General features: G+C 30.4%; 1 protein-coding gene across 1 annotated transcript; it reads left to right on the top strand.

Moving 5' to 3' along the window:
• Positions 1-14,645: 14,645 nt before the first annotated feature.
• Positions 14,646-19,477, top strand: LOC134230352 (uncharacterized). Its single transcript, XM_062712115.1, has 5 exons — positions 14,646-15,027; positions 16,851-16,928; positions 17,534-17,704; positions 18,368-18,449; positions 18,703-19,477. Exons 2-5 carry the CDS (start codon positions 16,889-16,891, stop codon positions 19,112-19,114), a joined length of 705 nt encoding a protein of 234 aa, XP_062568099.1. The 5' UTR covers positions 14,646-15,027; positions 16,851-16,888; the 3' UTR covers positions 19,115-19,477.
• The last annotated feature ends 1,765 nt before the right edge of the window (positions 19,478-21,242 follow it).

Below are 21,242 nucleotides of genomic sequence, written 5' to 3'. Positions count from 1 at the left end.
CAAAATATAGTGTATTTTAGCCATTGGAAGACATGTTTACATTTTGTTCTTACTGCACTTAAGGTGGCCGAACATACCCCTTAAGAACAAATCACAAATCACTAAATTTGCCCCTCGCTAATATATATTTTCCTAAATTTTCCACTTATACGATGTAAGGTTAAATATGAAGATCTTTAAAAATAGGCTTACGTCCCTACATGGATAAGTAAAAAAATTCTAGAAAAAACAATAAATCAATCATAAACACATGTTTTATTGCGTACCATGTCAGTCCTCAAGCGAATCAAAAATTGCATCAATATTAACAAGTATTATAGCAGCACAGTGTACTGTTTAATATTAATGGAGGACTTACTACCTAGTCTGCTGGGGAAACCTGTGCGTCAATGAAAGTTTTAAAAGTGCAAATTTTATGTAAATATGCACTTTATTGAATTCGATTAGTCATCAGTCTCATTAAACGACTCTATGTTCATCATCTATTAATTTTCTATTGCAATACCTACAATAATTCTAACTAAAAAGAGTAAACCGTGTGCCTTAATTAGTACTGTTTATGAAGTTATAAAAATATGATCAACAATTGATAAAATTGTGAAAACCGGAAAATGCTCTCTATTTAATACCAAATCCAGAAATTCCCCCTCTCCCCTTTTAAATCAATTTTAATAATGTTTTTATTCAAAGAAGATATTTAATATCTCAAAGAAGTCAATTTTATGATTAGCTGCTTGATCATTCTTGTTAAACTCAGAGTCAGCAATAATTCAGCCAAATTTTGACGAAAAGTCTGTTTTAAAATTGTTATTTTTAAAACATCAAACTTTTTAATTAGTTGTTTCAGTAAGAAATATATCAAAGATATCAACTAATTAACCGAATCAAATCTATTAATAAGTGATCAATTTGTTTATTACATTGGAGTTTTTGATACATGCATTGCGACAAAGCTATTACAAGTAAAATTTATAAATACATCATATAAAACAAATGTCAAACTTTATTGAAATAAAGTAGGAGATTATTTTTCCCAGTAAAAAAAACTCCTGCATGACAATATTCTGTTATAATATTGCACAAGGTGTATCTGTTCATAAACATTACAAGCGATAAATTAAAACTTTAATATATAAACAGTCTTGCATTAAAAGTCAAACTTTACGAGAGTTGTTCAATAAATTATGTCCTACGCTCTATGAAATACAACATAGAAAACATTATGACATTAAGCCTTACTGACTTTCATGATTGAATCTTTAATAAATTGATTACACTTTCCATCACATAGTCTGTTCCCGAGGTTCCCTTCACATTTTAGCGATTCTATAACAAGGCAGTATACTAATGCCTTGGCTCTCTGATTTAAGCAGCTGTGGCCCATTCAGCCAAATACAAAAAAGTTTCTTCAATTTTCTTTGCTATATGTCATTGAATGCAACAAGGCAATGTGTGCATTGGTCAGTCCCTGTTATTTTGAAGTGTTTTCATCTTTGGATAAAGGGGAGTTGGGGATAAACAGGCAATTAATGTTTTGTCACAAAAAAAATATTCGTCACATCTTTCAACCTTTGACTTGTTTAATTTTCAATTTATCATTGCTTGATTAGCATTGAATGCAACAAATCAATAAGTGCATTGGTCAATCCCTGTCCAAACCTCACAAAAACATCTCTCAGAAGAAAGACACAAGTTCAGGAAGTCATAGAATGTGCCATATTCCAGTATACAAAGGGCCATACTCAAAACAGTGTTTAAAAAAATCAGAAATTGGAAAAAAACGATGCGGACTAATGATTAAATAACAAGAGAATATTTAAGTGAAATCATAAGATATAATTTAAAAGCGTTCTTTTCTTTCCGAGAACCCAGGACATTATTTATTGAGCAGCCTTCGTACCAAAATTGAAATTTGCATTAAAGGTCACTTCAAGAAGTTGTACATCTTATAAAAATATTGTAAGTTGAAAATATATCTTTGAATATAAAATAACTTCAAAAATTTGACAGCTTCAGAGGTCACTCCATCTCCTCGCCCCACCTCCAAGTAAAAGGAATATTTGCAGTATGCTCTTGAACAAATTTTACTCTTTTCAAATCAGAAACACCTACAATGACTTCAATGTTACAGTTTGAAACGGAAGGGAGTAATCGTTAGTCATAATTAAAACACAGACTTTCAACTTAGGTGCTTGTTTATCTTGTAAAAATGACACTTATATGGATGTGCATTGTATATTTTGCTCTTCCCTTGTCTTGGAATGTGGATGGTAAGATTAATAAAACAGCCAATTTATTATTCCTCCTTTATATAGCAGCACCATTTCATGTTTGGTTTTTACATTTGTATACACATAGTCTTTTAAATTTCTCTATATACACATCATACTGATATTCATATTTTTTCAGGACAAACTGCAGTTTGTGACAATTACAGTGAGTTGAAAAGCAAACTTTTATCCAAGGTGTTACAATAACTGACACTTTTTTATGAAACAATCATCAGTAAATATTCTATGCAGTCAGATAACGAATTATTAGCAAATACCACACTGTAGTCAAATTTAAAATTATGCATGAACTATGCATGAACTTGCCTCTGAAAATACCAATGAAAATTCTTTTCTTTTTCTTTCAAATCAGCAAATACTATGGACAGTTGTGACAATAAAGAACTGTCAGGATCCACCATTTATATTGACTTTGGAGTACTAAGATTCCGATGCAGATGCACAATTTCGCTTAACTTCACTCGAACAACGTTTTATAGTTTGGCCAGGAAACCGGCACACGAGAACTGTGGGACAGCAGTAAGAGTTATGAATATTTTTTAGACTTCCATGTACTTCATCTCCTGTTCTGGATCAAACTAACCGATCTAGTATTGTGGAGTTAGAAAAAGTGAATCCAGCCATCGAAGGAACCACGGGTTACTGCTTAAGAGTGTTTGTATCTGGTATGTTACAGAGAGACATTAATATTTATTCACATAACGACATTCATATATATTTATTTATGTAATGTTTACATGTATATCAAATAAATGTTAACCATCTTTATGATGAGTTTTATGAACTCAAACAACGAAAGATATTTTGGAATGCCAAATTTCAATCAAACATTTAATGAAACCGAAAATATAAATACAAATTCAGGCTAAAATGTAACAACACATTTGTGGATGTATATTAATGTAATAAGTTTTTAAACTGCGGAATATATGCTGGCAAGATTGGAAGATTACGGATTGCAGCATAGGTCATTTCCATCTGTCACAATCAAAACGCTTGATGATCGACGATGATATGGGTGGTAATAATTTGACACGGACGTTTAAAAATTGTACCAGCCTATATCATTGTCTATCATCAAGTATTTTGACAGCAACAGATGGAATGACGACGTACAGTTGTAAGCTGCACAATTCCATTCTTACAAGTTATTGTTCCGCGGTCTTATCTCATTAAATAGATATAAGATTTTTGGAGGTCCATGTTTATGATCTGTTATTTATACAGATCTATACATATGCATTGTTTGTAAATTTTCAATAATAGATTACTTATCGTTCTCGTCATTTTTTTTATTCCGTAGTATATCGTCTTTTGCAATTTAATTATAAAAAGGCAGACAATGAAAATTTGTTAAGAGTTATACTGATAGATTTCTATTTTCTAGGTCTTGAATTTTGAAGAAGTAGTTCTCTATTAAAAAATATAGTAAAACTTATTTTTATATTCCATTTAAAATAAAGTTGAACAATTTTCTTAATAATAGTTTATGAAGGAATCAGCTCTCTCTTTTTATATTGATTTGAAATCGCATTGAGTTACTAGTACTCACTATCATTCTAGGATTATCTATTATATCTTTACAAATTAAGAGAAGAAAACATATACATATATCATGAATACGCTACAATATAATAGCTTTCAACGATGTTTTCGTATTTTCCAAGTAATTTTAAATAATGTTTTCATACATAAAGATCTTTCACTTTATTTAATTTTTTATTTGCATATGTAAATTTTTCACATTTTACGTAATGTATGTTATTCAAAAATAAAATTTTTGTTAGAAATGATTTCAATTAATTTCAAGTATTGTTGTTAACGGAGTAAAGAAAGTAACGATTTTTAAGGCATTTAAATTTAATAAACATTCCAACTACATTTTCGCAGTACATGCTTTCTTGCAAAACCATAGTCTATTTTTATTAGGTGGTTTAAACATCATCACTGCATCTTGTAAACGTTTAAACAACACAGAGAAAGAGACAGATTTGGAACAAGAGACACATACAGGTATGAACAATTTATTTAATGCAAATAGTTTGTGATGCAAAGGTATTATAAATCTCTTTTAAAAGCGTTATTTCCCAATTCTGTGGCAAATATAGTGATGTTTTATGCCCCGTAAACGAAAACTTGGGGCTAAAAAAGTTTGCTCTGTCTATCTGTCTGTGTGTGTCTATGATTTTTTAGAGGATGGAAGTATGGCTATCCTATTTTACAGGTGTATTTCATGCGACAAGACCTTTCATTCGGAACCGCCAAATTTAACCTTTGACATTGGAGTTCAGCTACTTTTACAAAAAATACCACACTTTAACATTTGACATACCTTTTGAACAGTTGGAGAAAATACTTTTTTACTTCTCAAATGATATTATTGTGACAAGACTTTTCAGTGGGTGTGAATATTTTGACTTTCTTCTTTTTCAAATATGATTTGTTTTAATATAATTGAATTATTAATATAGATCGACTTTCTTTTCTCCTGGTTGTCATGTACGTTACCTTTATCAATGCGTTTGTATTGATGATCAACCATTGCTATGTTGTTTTACATAGAATTTTTCCTATATTTTTTACGCAAATCCTTGATCACCCATTGTGACCTCACTTTACCTCCATGTGTAATGATTTGAACAAACTTGAGTCTACACTGTCTAACAAAGGATGCTTCTACATAACTATAACCAAACACAGCTTTGCTGTTCTTGATAAGATTTTTAAAGACTTTTTTCTATGTATTCATATAACTATCATGACAAATCATGGATCTCTTAAGCTTGTTCTTGAGAAAATATTTAAAGACTCCCACCCCACCCACGTGTTAGATTACACTAACAGAAGATGCTTCCATATCCACAGCAAAGTATGTCTTTGCTTTTTTAAAGAAGATTTCTTAAGATCTTCCCTATGCATTGATATGTAATTCTTTGATCCCCATTGTGGTCCCACCCTTATGCCGGGGATCAAATTTGAACGTACTTGAACCTTCACTATCTGAGGGTCATTCCTTCTATGTGTCTTTTTGCTGGTCTGGTAGTGTTGGGAAAAAAACATCAAGATTTTTAATCAGGAGAGGATAAAAACTAACTTCATTTTAAAAACATGTTAATAGGAAATTTAACCACAACTGGGCATTTAAAAAATACCAATGAATTTCTTAAAGAATAAACTACATCAAACCACACGCAAGAATCTTTCCTAACATATAAATAAAACAACATCCCCTTGTTCTGCCGGTGAGAGTTTCTCTCAAGAAGGCGGCTTTTTCGTCGCTTTTACCTTGTTGACTTTAGACGCGTCTTTTGACGTTACGTCATAATAAAGCTAGGGGAGGTTTTTGCTTGGCGCGTCACATATACATTAACTTGATTGAAGTAAGTACATTTTCATAAATTTATACATTTAGGTCCACTCATAGCAACAGGTGGGCAAGGAAGCGAACACACGACTAAGTCCGCCACTCAAATAGCAGGTATACTGTCTGGTGAAGATGTTAGTGGTACCCCAGCTGTCAATACAACAGGTATTTTATGATTTCCTTTTATGGTTACCAAAATGAGAATTATCGATCATTGTATTATTATATGTTCAAGCATAATTCGTAAACAAATAAAAAAAAATATTACATGCATTTATTTCTTCCGAAAGAAGTATCTTTCGGACCCATTTTAACATTTTCTATCTTGCTACATTTGTTTTATTAGTATTGTTAAAATATAGAATATTTTATTTTGTTTAAAAATAATTAACATAACATTAACTTCAACATTTAAATGTAACTGAAATGACCTACAACAGAAAGAAAAGAAAATTAATTCGGAACAGATCTAGATTGTTTAACGTAACAGTATTTTTTTCTTATTTAGAAAACATATTTTTAGGCCCTACCGGTAATGGATTGCTCATTGGATTAATAATTAGTGTAATACTGGTCTCTATAGCAATAGGGATAAGTATATCTCTTGCACTTTACATTGTGAGATCTCGGAAACGGTAAATACAGTTTCATTTTATATCATTATTTTCTTTTTGATGAATGAGTTCAATAAAACATAAGGGACAATGAAAAGTATATTGTTAAATGAAAAGTATATATATTATGGTTTTTACACATAAAATAAAAAAGAATATATCTTTAATTCTATCACAGAAAACCGACCTCGAAAAATGCAGAAAATAGAGAAGAAAGTTCGGAACCCGCAATCACTCAGGCACCTCTTCAAAATCGTCAAACCTCAGCCTACACTACACTCAATCCTGGTGAATCTAATGACCCTGGCGAACAGCAATATACAGTACCTGTACAGAATCGTCCTGCCTCAGCCTACACTACACTTAATCTGGGTGAGGCTAATGACCCTGGAGAACAGCAATATACAGTACCTGTACAGAATCGTCCTGCCTCAGCCTACACGACACTGAATCCTGGTGAAGCTAATGATCCTGGAGAACAGCAATATACAGTACCTGTACAGAATCGTCCTGCCTCAGACTACACGACACTCAATCTTGGTGAGGCTAATGACCCCGGAGATCAGCAAAATACAGGACTGAACGTCAGAATTGGATCTGAAGTAACCCAAACAATGTATTCAACTCGTCCAAATTCCAACTACACCACATTGAAACTAGAACAGGATCGTGACAATACAGAAAACTATTATTCAGGACTAAACAATACATAGAAAAAAAAACTTTCGTAAAGTTAATCTTCAATGCTTGACAAGTACATCTACCTTCCCTCTCACTCAGCATTCAAACCAATTCGATTTCTGGTTTAAAGATCATTCTATTTTTTAATCATCTACACAATTGTTTAATTTAAATTTAAGTTATGAGGAAGTCTTTGAAAACGTAATCTCGTAAAATATAAATGATATATAGAGATTAAATTGAAATAACCTGATTGCTTGTAATGTCTTTATGTTGCCTCATATAATGAACTAATTGATAAAGCTAAGTATAGCTTCTATGAATTTATATGAAAAGTATATTTGATTTGTTTCAACATAAAATAGATCAATATCCAACGCAATGTTACCTCGTAATAATTATCACAGATCAACAAACTAGATTACAACAGTTAGAATTAAAGTGTCCGATTTTTGAAAACATCGTAGCATATTACTATGTTTTCTAAAGATATTTACACTTTAAAATAAGGTTATTTCTATTAATTAGAATTATCGGGTAGATTTGTACTTAAGAATATTCTTTTAGTGACACTAGTCTACTGGATCATGTTTTAGCCAATCAAAGAGAGCTTGTAATGATTGAGAAAAATAATATTCTTGCATAAAAACAGACATTAATATTGCGTTACAATTTTCTGCTTGTTCTTTGTTTTGTGACGTCTTGTATAAAGTTCCTGGCAAGTTCAAGTAAAATTAGGGATCCATTCCTTAGAATGACTTGCTCTAAGTAAGTTCAAGGATAGTGATAATCCAAGATTTTCTTCTTATTTCTTATTATCATTGTTGTCAAATGGTTAAGAGTTGGGTTTCTACAATTTTTACACTTGTATCTTAAATTGTTTAACAATCATATGTTGAGATACCGGTTAAATTGATTTTTGAAAAGAATGTTTTTTATCTATTCATTGTATTGATGCTACAGGATGTATGTCTTTTGCCAAAAAAAAAAATGGAAAAAAAATCAAAAGTTACCAAATGTTCTAAGTTCAGGTTTTCTATAATCTTGCTTACATGTCTATTTAGTTTGATTTGTTTTTAAGTGATTTTTGTGCTTTCTTTTACTTCTTTGAACATCATATTAGCAAAACTTGATAGCAAGTATTTTTTTTCAATAATATCAGTAATCCATTTTAAACGATTAGTAATTTTTCCATACCCAATATTTTGGTATAAAAATTTTTAACCATGCCCCCCTTGAGCGCTACATTTTGATAAAACCGAATTGATTATGATTATAAACACAATAAATCCAATAGGAACCTATCTAATTGCTGATGGATGGTTTTGCTAAGAATGCAGTTTATGCCAATATTTATACGGAACTGTTAATGGATTTTTCTGTTTGTCCAAACATACCAAGGAGGATGCATTTGACTTCGTAATAGTGGACAATTACTCCACTAAGGCATCCGAGCCAACCTCTGATGTTAAAGAAACCCAATTTTGTTCTACTCCCAATTTGTATTTTGGTAGACTTTTTATGTCGAATACCGAATAAGTCGTCATTTTCATATTTCAATCCAGGACGAGCATGTTTAAAATGAGTGGCATGCCAATTACTAAATTGGACAGTTGTAGGTCTTTGAATTCTGGTGTTTAGATATCAGAATGGAATCGATACCGTTTTTTAATAATTGAAATCAAATAAAATAAAAAAGAGGTTGATTTTTTTTTAAAAAAAAAAAGGGTAAATTATGTTATGAATTTTTGAATTGTAATACTTTTTGAATGTGCGAAAACAATACATTATAGTTAGTCGGCGGAAGTAAACGACCAAATAGGAAATGACAGATGACTTCCTAGGTAGGGATGTCGTGCAATAAAACTGGATGACAGGATGACATTGTGGTTTTAAAACGGATGATATAACTAAACACACTTCCTAGGTATTGACACTTGTTTTTTTGTTGATAAAAAACCATATAATGTGGTTGCTTTCGTTTCATAATCTATAAAGAAAAGTTATAGTTAAAATAACAATGACAATTCTGCTCACAAGTCCAGTCAAGCATTTTTCTTTACATGTACAAACAAGGTAAAAATTTTAGTTCGATGGAACCACAGTGCATTTTGATTTAGAAAACAGTAATATTTTGTTATACAATTTTCATTTTATTTTGATATTTTGCGCTGGCTTGGTTGTACATGTAGGCCTTTGGGAAAATGTTTGATTTTACAGTCAGAGAAATTTTAAAATTTTATAAAAAATATTTTGGACTTTTTATGTTGTTCTATTTTGTATTGTTTTGTGGGCTTTGATATAGGAAATGAGTTTTGGGCATAAATTAGATTACCACTAGTAGATATAAATTCAAATTCCTCAAAATATACGGAAGCGTAAAGGACTCTTCACTTGTTTTGTTTTGCCTTTAGTATATGGACTTATTTTTTCGTCTCTTCAAAACATAAAGTATAGTAACTCTTCATTTATAGAAACATTTCGAATTATACTAACATATTGTTACATGATTAAAAGCAACAGCTATTTTGTTCAATAAATTTTATTGCTTTACGCTTTATGTTTTATTGATTTATATATTATATTGATTTTTAAATATCGATCTGAACAGGTAATCTAATAATACCAATATTATTGTCGATATGAAAAACATTTATGTACGAGGGGTGATCAGAAAGTTCTCAAACACACATCTTTTCAAACTTGCTTTCACTGGGCAAGATGACAAGTAATTTTTAACCATCTGCCTTTCTTCTTTAAACGATCAATCCAATCATTAATTGAATTTATAGGAACTCATTTATCTAAATAAACTGTGTACATATTATTATTATATGATACTGCAAAGGGATTTCTAAGATATACAATAAATTGTACAGTCATTTGTTGAACAAGTTTGACTGAGACAACTATTTTTCGTCACAAGTGACCTAAATAGTGACGTCATTTTCACATTGTGACGTCACAAACAAGGAGAAAAACTTTATTCAGCATCTGCTATTTAGAGATCTTTTGTATGGCTATGTGTGTACCGAATTTCATTCTAATCTGAATTGTGGTTTTTTAGATATAGAGATAGTTCACAAACTTTTTGATCACCCCTCGTAAATATTGATATATCGATATACATGTAAATATATGAATATTTGCGAGAAAGAAGTCAGGTTATAGTTTTTTTAATGAACTTTGCGGAGTCGGAATTTCTACATGTGATGAATCTTCACTCACTAGCGATTCCGTGAAAGCTTATGTACCAAGTTTTTGCTATCGTGTACAATTATAAGCTGAAACAAATTCACTGACTAGCGATTCAGTGAAAGCTTATGTACCATGTTTTTGCTATCATGTAAAATTATAGATCGAAACAAATTCGAAAATATTTTTGTAAAAGAGAGATGGAGAGACACCAATAATTAGATTCATAGGAGGCTATTGTATCCATCACCACTTTTAAAGAGGATTTTCATTTCATCTTGGAAGTGACTGGGGGATATTAACAACACAGACAAAAAATAACGAATGACTTACTGAGTATTAAGTAGGTGAATGACTCAGTCTACACAGTGACAGGATAAAATAATGTTAAAATGATGATCTGATTTAATATCGTACTTTTAGAGGGCTGGATGGTTGTGAACATTTTCATACATTGTAGTCTCCTTTAAACGTAGCGTTTCATATATAAATACATGTATACAACAATGATAAATTTGTTTTCTTTGTCAGCTTAAGATATGTTGTATAAAATTTTTGGTTATATCTTATGGGTAATTTCTTGACCCTCCGCCCCCAGCTCCCCAGGCTCCTTAAGCACATTTTTGTTTATGAAAACCATGTTACACGATAAGTCCTTATAAATAATATCGATATATAATTCAATAGTTTTAATATTTAAAATATCTAGCATAAACCATGCTTAAAGGTTCAATGCAACAGTACTCACCACCAGTTAAGCTTCACTGAACCCTGAAAATAGGTTGAGATAAGATGCCATCGCGAAGTAATATGCTTTTGAAAGTAATTTCAATTTCAATTTATAATATTGCACGTAAAATTAAAGTAAATGTCACAGTAAACCTCAGCATCTCCATATGCTATATGATTTTCAGGGAAAGTTTGTTTTTTATTGTACCTTGCCCGGGAACATATAAGTGTGAATTTTGTTTTAGGATTCCGAAGCTCTCAGTCATCAAGGTTTAAAGCATTAATAAGTAGTAGTGTGACACATTAATAAGTAGTAGTGTAACAATATCGTTTTCATGACTATTTTGACATTTCGAGTGACTCTATTTCATTCTCTTTCACTTTGCCTTAATGAATGATGATAAATCAATCTTAGGAAATATCTTAAGGACAGATGTTACAAACAAAAAATTGATGCCTGGATCGGTATATATTTTTTGGTCTAATTTCATTGCAAATGATGCAAATAATAAATTTCTAGAATATAAAAAAATTATAAACCTTTTATTAAGTTCAAAACCTCTCGGAAACCATCCTTATAAATCTATAAAAATATCTTTTCACTTCAAATCCCATTCCTTTGAAATTTTGAATAAAAATTAGAAACTACGTGGTGAAACTTTTACTCACTAAACCATGATCCAAGTTGCTATTTTCAATTTTTTTGACATAATTTTGTTTGTATCATCTGTCCATAAGTTCAATTTAGCTTACTAATATGAGCAAGTTTAGTCAAATACCTTTTATTGAGATTTAACAATTAAAGGTTGAATCTATTTATCAAAGTGAAATAAGTATTTGTGGTCTGGCTTGGTCGAAAATGCATCGGGTTCATTGGGCAATTTCTACGATATTTATCAGTTCCATTTATAGTTTGGGTATATTAGTAGCACCTTGCAAGGGAACTCTGACGTAACGGAACTTATTCGTCATCAGTCTGTGCTGAAACTTTTGCCAAATAAAATACTGATCACTCAGTACTATTGTTATTATGTTGTTTGACACAATAATTCAACCAGTAATCCCTGCTTTAGGGTTACTTCATCTTTGATAATTTCTTTATTCACAGTTTTACGGGAATTTAATTTAATTTTCAGTGACAAAAGATCTGTCAAGATTGATAAGAATGATTACAGATAGTAGAAATAAGAACGTTGTAGAATGTTAACTATTATTTTATTTTGCATTATTTTCAACGAATACAGTCCTATGGTTCAAAAATTGAGCGAAATACTAATAACCTCTGTCATTTCGCTATCAATTAGAGAAGGAATCCCAAATCAAATTTAAAAAAAAACATGTTAATTGGGCACATATGAATCATTATTTAGATACAAATAGCACTAACTATTTTGAAAATGAATTTAAGAATAATATTTTTAAAAAAGATATCGATTTTAAAATAATGTAGAATAAAAATTAAATTATTTCCACAATACTGCCTAGTACATACTTGGAAAAATACCCCCATCCCAAACACACATAAGAACTAAATAAAACATATATTTGCAATAGAATCTGAAAAAAGTATCAGTAATAACAGGTTTTGAGTACTAGTATTTCAGTAAAATAAATAATATATATAAAATAAGGTAAATATACACATGCAGTGTTTATTCAAGATCGACATTGGAAATTCTGCTAGGTCACATATGACCACACATACAATGTTTTGACTCGAAGTACACGTATAATGTTAGAGACATGGTTATCAGTAGAACTATTAAGGCATGAACTAATTGATATTTAAAATTTCATTTGTAATTATCGTGAAGTGTAAAAAATCAAATTCTTGTGTCCAGCGAGGTCTAGAAAATAATTGATTGTGCAAGCCAAACAATGGGCCCTATTTAGAGTGAATTAAGAGCATTAGAAACTAAAACGGTACATACTTTTGAGGTTAAGAAAATTATTTGATTTTAAAAAATTATACTTAAATTATCGTACTGACAAGTATGATCTTGCTGTGGCGCTAATATTTCAACAATGACGGAACTATGGCGCTGACATTTTAACTGTGGCGCTAAGGAATTTAACTGCGAAGGGGCCGCCACAAATATGTATCAAGGTATCTATTTTTTGTTTGTATCGTCTGCCATTATCTATAGTTTTATCGGCAACTGCAACAAGCACAATATGCTATTAACTGGTGTCTTTTATCTTGACCCTAGAACTCTTTGTTAAACGAGTAAATTGCTAAAGCCTTATACAGTTACGAATTAAATAAAGGTACCAGTACTGAACAGGTGTAGAATCTTATCCCTCAATCGATAAAATTACTGTCATGAAATAGAGTACATGTATTCATGTAATTTAATTGTATTCTAAAAGTATATTTTTATCTTGTAAATGAGATATTTTTTTTAATTAAAAATGCAATTGTATACATAAGAATAGAAACAATTTAAAAATGTTCCATATAAAGCATAAAATGAAATATTCAATTAAGCTTGTTTATTTCTTTATTCAACTGATATTTAATATATTCCTGTTTCAATTATTGTCCATAATACAAACACACTACATGTAACAATACAAAAAAAAAAATATTAACAGAAAACTGGGGAAGCAATGTCTCATATAAATAAACCTTTTTTGTGACAAACATCATATAATATTACACACAGTGCATATCTACTTAAACATTATTAGGTATAAACTCCACATGTACATTGAATATTAACAGGCAGTATTTTTTTTAACCAAAATCGGAAACACCTTCAATATAACATCATAACACGGAAGGATAATATCGATGTACTACGTCAAGGATGTCATGTAGCCCTGAAATTCATTTATTTGTTCATCTAGCTAAAATGAAATTGAAATGGATTTGCATTGTTTACTTTTCTCTTCTTTTACACCGGAATGTTTATGGTAAGATCTAACATATATCCACCGTATTATTAAATTTTTGCAGTGAATCATAACGCTATGTGTGTTTTCTATATATTGTTAATGTGTAACATTAGATTCATACTTGATATTATTTTAAAGCTACATGTAACAAGAAGGTGATGAAATACGATTTTAAAAGTCTCGTCATCATTTGCATATTCTATTATCAATACAATGAGCTTAATTTTAGTGAGGAAAAATATCATTAAGTCAAATTATGACTGACGTTTTTCATACTTATTGTTACAGTGTAAGCCACTATTTACAAGCATACATGTAGCTGTGAACATATTTTTCTGTTATTTTCTGATCATGGCAAGGAGCACACAGTTGGTGTGACCGGTCGAAAATGCTCTCCTCCATGGCACTTGATCCCAATTCTCTGATTCTCTATAAGAAGTCCGTATTTTTCCTGACCCTGAATTGCATTGCCCGATAAAATTCCGTTCGTTATCTTCATATTCATTCCACAAAAAAAATATTTGAGTATATGATAGGAATTAATTTCTTTTCAGGACAAAATCCAGCCTGTACCAAAGACGGTTAGTAAAATGAAGCAGTATTATCTAAATGTGCTACTAAGAATGTGCTTGCATAATTGTATATAAAGAAAGTGTACTATGTTATGTTTTCCTGTATGGGTAATTGCTAAAAATTGCAAATTGAAGTTAAACTTGAAATACATGTATGAGTAGGTTATAATTTATATATGGCATTTCAAAATAACAGATATTTCTTTTCTTTTTCAAAGACTTCTGTATACCTTGCATATAGTAAGAATATTGATTTTAAATATATTTTTAAGTCCCGATTGTATACAGCCGGAATACAAAACTGGGATTTAATGTAGATGTACATAGTATTTGTCTGTTCATTTTCTTTCTTTATTAAGCTAAAACATTGGACGTTTGTGATGGGAGTGAAGTTTCAGATACCAATATTTATATTGACTTTGGAGAAATTGAATATCAATGCAGCTGCTCAATTTCGCCTAATTTTAGTGGACAATCGTTTTATGTTTTGGCCAAGAGCCCAGGCTATGTGAACTGTGGGACAGCAGTAAACGTTATAGACAGTGAAAATGATAGGTACAAACTGCCGTGTGCTACATCTCACAATACTGTGGTTCTTACAAACCGCTCTAGTTTGGTTGAATTAGGACGAGACGGTATTGCCGATAGACCCACAGAATACTGCCTACGTGTGTTTACAAACGGTATGTTAAGTTTTCATTCATAATTCTCTGTTCACTCAAATCACATTTTTCTTTAATGCCTTTTTTTTTACAAAAGAAATGTCATGTATAATAGCAATTTATGTAAACAATCTATGCATACATGTAGCTTGTAAGGGCAAATTGTTTAAAAAGGTCATTCCAAAAAGAAGCAATAGAGTTTCATACAACTGGATGTTATCACTCTTATAAGGGTATTTATTACTCTTAATAAGGATCGTTTAGTCATGTTTCAGAAGTCAGACATGACATTTCATAACCTGTAATATGTTCAATCAAAAATCGTTCTAAATGGATGAAATAACCAAGTTTTAACGCAAAATCTATTTAAAGAATTAATATCTAATTTTTAGAAGAAGTTTTACGGGAGCAAAAGTCAATGCATGGTGATGCAGAGGAAATTCAGACTGTTTTTAACTTTTTATTTTTGTCAAAACCAATTATTTCTTGCAATATCAATTTTAATGTAAAAGTTAAATGTATTTATAACCAATATTTTGAAAATATTATGTTTATTGAAGCTCATGAATCATTTCATATAATTGAATGCTTTGAAATAAATAAATCCAAAAATATGAACAAAACCATTTCATACAATATATCTAGTCTGAATAATTTGATCATTAACCTCAAATAAAATTAAAATGGGCGACAAAAGTAATGTGGGGTTATAAATGATTTAGAGTTCTTATCATTCAGATTTTTATACGATTCGATTGCTTGTAATATTTTGTGTGCTAAGGAAAAACTGGTCATAGTATAAAAAAATGAGGTATTTTCCCTGAAATACTCAGGGGTCACTAGCATGAAAAGAAGGCTGTTGACCTACTTATTTAAAAAAAACAAACAAACTCTAACACTTTTTCAAGAAGCAATGTCTTTTGCTTAACTACAGTGTAAGTATGTAATTAATTTATAATTACATGTAATACCAAGGAGCAGAAAAATTTATCAAAGAAATACCCGGTAATACAGATTTACTATACATGTTTACTCTATATAGCCCCGCCCCAGCATTAGAAGCTCTAACCCTGGGGCAATGAATTTTTCAATTGTGGTAGAGGACTCAGTGTTTATTACATTTCTACCAACAGTTTGACTGCTTGGTGTTCATGGGCCAGAAGTAAAGAAGATTGCATTCATTTTATTGTATTTTGATCTGTCTCTCAGGTCCTTAAATGGAGGGGGGGGGGGGGGTCAGGAACAATGAAATTCCAAAGTTTTGTTTCCCTTCATCCGTAGATATCTTTAGTAAAAATTGGTTGAGATTTGTTAGGCGGTTGCATGGAAAATGCTGAAAATGCTTAAATGTTAACACAATGCACGACGCACACTGCGCCGCGCACGACGACGGACAAAAGCAGATAGCAATAGGTCACATGAATTTCGTCAGATGACCTTTCAAGGTTGTGAACAGAAAAAAAGCCCTTCCTATTAATAAGACTACGGTTATAAATTTAGACTTAAATGACATATAACTCAATTTTTCCACTTTTTTCAACATGTCGTTTTTATGTAATTTATTTAATCCTATTGAAATTTTAAAGATGAATTCATTTTAAATTTTAAATATACCAGGTAGTAGAAACATCATATTAAGTTCCTGAATACATGTATAAAGTGTAATTAAATTTTATAGATAATTATCATTTTGTTCACTAATTTTTGCCTGCTTTTTTCATTTTATATCTAGTTAAAAGCAAAGAAAATGCAAAAATGAAAAACAAAACTTACAGCAATGTATAAATTCTTGTTCATATACATATAGTATATTGAATTTATTCAAGGATTGAATTTATTATCAGATATATCAAATATTATAACTGCAACCTGCGGAAGTCTCATGTCCACGGAAATGATTATACAGAAAAATACATCAGTAGGTTTGTGTTAATTATTCACATGCTATACTATACGACACGATACGATACGATGCTATGCTATACTATACTATACTATACTATACTATACTATACTATACTATACTATACTATACTATACTATACTATACTATACTATACTATACTATACTATACTATACTATACTATACTATACTATACTATACTATACTATACTATACTATACTATACTATACTATACTAGTAGTAGATTTCCACACATTGGGATTAAATTCTGCAGTGCAAATGTTTGTAGAAAACTATATTCGTCATTGTTATCTACAGAAAAATCTCTGCATTAATTAATTAAGTTGAATGTTAATAATAACATGCTGTCTTGTGAGAGGACGTTGATATCAGCGGTAGACATTTTATTTTATATTCAATTGCATGAGTGAAATGATAAAAATGTGGATTCTTTTTCATATTTTTTTTTTATTCCCAGGATCCATTTGCAATTGTAATTGCATTTAACAGCCAAGTTTGCGATTATTAACTTTCTTTGAAATTTCTAAATCAGATGATTCAAACGATGTGATATACATGTATATTTTACAAAAGACTAATGGGTCATTTACAATGTTTATAGGTTTGACAAAAACTATAGCTGACGATACAACTCCGTCTACACCAGAAGATGCGGAGCAAACTACTTTTAAAAATATAGGGAAAACCCGGACTAGCACTGGCAGCTTAGAAGCTGATACATCTCAAACAGTAGTTGTCATGGTGAAGAACGAAAAAAATACTTTTCCAAAATGTAAGCTTCTTTTTCAAAGTCTATGATATATGTATAATTTGATATATATAACTATTTATTTGAACATCATTATTTTAAAGAATTAAAACTCTAATACAAAATTTGAAAAATACACTGCGTGAGGTAGGAATTCCATTTTTTTAATTTAAAAAATCGGCAGAAAGAGTCTATGAAAGCTGTTTATGGACAAGGTGTCATATTTTTATATTGAAATTGTGAACAAAATTTATAGTTTGAAATCGAATTAAGAAGGTAAGGTTTTATCTCTATTGTGCCCTAAAAATTAACATTTTCAAAACTTTTTGAAACTAGATTAAATGTTAGATATTAGTTAAATAAATGATTGTAATAAATCAGAAAAGAATATGGCATAAAGATTTAAAGTTTACATTTGTAATTTGAGTAGCTTTTACTTACATTTAAAAGACATTTAAAGATGTGACACAGAAACCTGAAGATAATAACACAACAATACATACATGTAAAAGGTTGTTTGTTCTTAGTGCATACATGTACATAGGTGGCTCCGCACTTAAATATTTCTGACAATTAACATTATTGCTAAATGTGTTTGCTTAATATGTTTGTTTCTGTTCAAATCGCATGAATTGCCAAAAAAAAAGTGAAATATTCAGAAATGAACTCCTTTTTTTTTCAATTTAGGGGAAATTATAGGCGCAGCAGTTGGGGTCAGTCTTATGGTATTTTTAATAATAATATTATTGATGATGAGGAATCGAAAAAGGTACACAATAGTACTTTATTTTGTACATTATAATTCTTTAAAACTTGACAATTTTGAAATATTCAGAATAAATGGCACTGTTATATGGACGTAACTTAAAAAAGATTTCATATGCAGTGCCTTGAAAAAAGGTTATATCTCTTTACTAATGAGTAAGCTTTTTTAGAGTTTAAGTATTACATTTATGAAAAACCGTTATTGAAAATATCAACATTTTCAATTATTTCATTTTTTTTTCTTTTTTTACATTAAGAAATGTCAAGAGTAATATTCCTTACATGAGAGAATCAGTAGGAATACAGAATCAAGTACTAGAAAAGAGGGATAAAAACGTACGCGAACTAACAGAAAACCCCCTATACCAACCGGCTTACGACTTTGAGAAGTCCCAATCTTCAAAAACAGTGACCTCAGAGGGAAAGAAAACTCAAAATCAAGTGAAAGATATGCCATTAGATGAGGTTGAATATGGATTAAGAGAAAACCCGTTATATCAGTCAGCTGATGATGAAATTAATGAAACAGAAAAATACACAACAATTGAATCACACGCAAATTATTCATTTTATTCCGAAATTGATGGAAACTCGGAGAAAACGCGAGCAAACATTGTTACCTATGATTATGCTGATACATATTCCTTAGCCAAATCTACCGATGATTAAGATGTCCCTAAATACATGTGTATATGGTAGATTTATGCAGTTTTTTTTTATTTCCGGACAATTTACAATGATCAAATAAAAAAATCAATCAATGCAATCACAGCACATGCATATTTTACACAGAAGGCATCTGATATCGATGTTGCAGATAATGTTATTTGTTTTAAGCCTTTCATGATCAATGTATTCAAAGGCAAGTGTAATAATTCTGCATGGAATGAGTGAAAAAAAATTACCGAAAATACCCATAGGATGATATAAAATATAATTGATTGATTTATGTTGTACATTATGTATGGTGATTTCGGAAAAAGGGGCTTCCAAAAATCTGTCAAAATTTCAATAAAAACCTTTTGCACTTCGTTTTACCTTTTTATGCTAATGTGTAGCAAACTCTTTGAACCAAAAGTAATGATACATTAGACGAAAACACAAGTTTTAATGTAACTCAACATTTAGATGTAGCGACGATATAATATCAAAAAGCGATACACTCCTCAATTCCTTTGATGTCTTTATTATCCGATTAAACTTTAAATATAAGATTCTAAAGAGTTAAGCTCATTATTTCATATTTCGATCTTAGAGAAATACTTCAATGGTAACTTAAATCAACTCTATGTTCCTTAGTTCTCCTGCCAGACAACTGAGCTTGTTTTTTGGTTAAAGCAGGCAAAAACAAACAACACATTATTGAAGTGAAAAAATGTCATTTATTGAAGTAAATGACTTAAAATTAGTAAAAACATATTTACAATACAAGAAAGGGGGTCAGAAAAGGAGACTTAAATATGAAATATTACATATCTTTTTCACAATATTGCACAATCTGGCCCCCAGCACCATAATGTCATTGTAAATTTTATACATAGAAAAAGGGGGATCAACCAGTGGACTAATTGTGAAAACAAAACATTGAAAAAACATTGGCATGTATGGTATACATGAATCTTAGTTGACCCCTACTAAACATAAAAAATTCTAAATAAGCATGAAAATAAATGTGCTACGTTGCTGCCTGCTATCAAAAAAGGTGGGTAAAAGAAAACAAAATAAGATAAATGCAAATAAAATTCAGTTTCCCCCTATTTATAACAAATCAATTCTTCGTTTAAATATCGGAAAATCAAAAGAAAAACAAATAATATATATTCATTCACATACACGGAGATAATAGTATTTTAATAATCCAGTAGAGGATATATGATGATATCAATCAACCTTCATGAATTGATTTGTTATAAATAGGGGGAAACTGAATTTTATTTGCATTTATCTTAAGGACATTGCATATTTCATTAAGTATGACAGATGATAACGACAGTTTTCGTACATGTAACCATTTAGTATTGAGTCCCATTTTCCTCCTAACTTTACAAACCTACTCTATACGCCTGTATGCTTGAAACCAACCTTAATAGAAGCCCTTGATAAACAAAAATTGATGTTTTTAAGTGTTTAACACTTTGGGTTATAACAATTTCTGACATTTCAATTTAAAAAAAGAAACTTCCCGAAAAAAGTTGATAGCAATAAGCACAACGAATTTATTTTTGGAAAATATAACTAAAAAAGGCAAAAAGGAAATATGTTCAAATGCATTTATTTTGAAAGTGTTGCATTTTTATTCTGACTGAATTTTTTTTTCTAAAAACGGAATTGAATATGGTTTTATAGAATAACTGTACGTATGCTGAGATTTGCAGATGCACGGTGTACCATGCATCCGTATTCCTGCTTGATTGATAGTTAGAGTAGTTTACTGTCATTTGCATCAATTTTAAATTGTAATTAAACAAAATCATCACATAACATATCCCTATCAACATTTATCCTATATTGAAATCATTTCAAAATGCATTTAAAAACATAGTTTTATTTCCGATAAAACAATCATGGATCCAAGACTGAGAAATACATCTTTTCTTATTGAAGAAAAAGTATTTTCGTGAAAGGCAAGTCAAATGAAAACTTCCATATCCTCTCAAGAAAAATAAAAAAAAAAATGTGTGAATGCGGTCAAACAATTTTTTTTAAACTATCAAATTCTCATTTATATTAATATGATATATATTTATATAATATGCACAGTGGTTAGAGCATCTGACCTAAAGTGACGGCGCAAGGA

Source organism: Saccostrea cucullata, unplaced genomic scaffold (genome assembly GCF_032062105.1).
Source record: "Saccostrea cucullata isolate Sc308-1 unplaced genomic scaffold, CSIRO_AGI_Scuc_v1 ctg12330, whole genome shotgun sequence".
In the NCBI taxonomy this organism is placed as follows: domain Eukaryota; kingdom Metazoa; phylum Mollusca; class Bivalvia; order Ostreida; family Ostreidae; genus Saccostrea; species Saccostrea cuccullata.
Note: the sequence above shows the minus strand (reverse complement) of the source record. Positions and strands in the feature narration are given on the sequence as shown.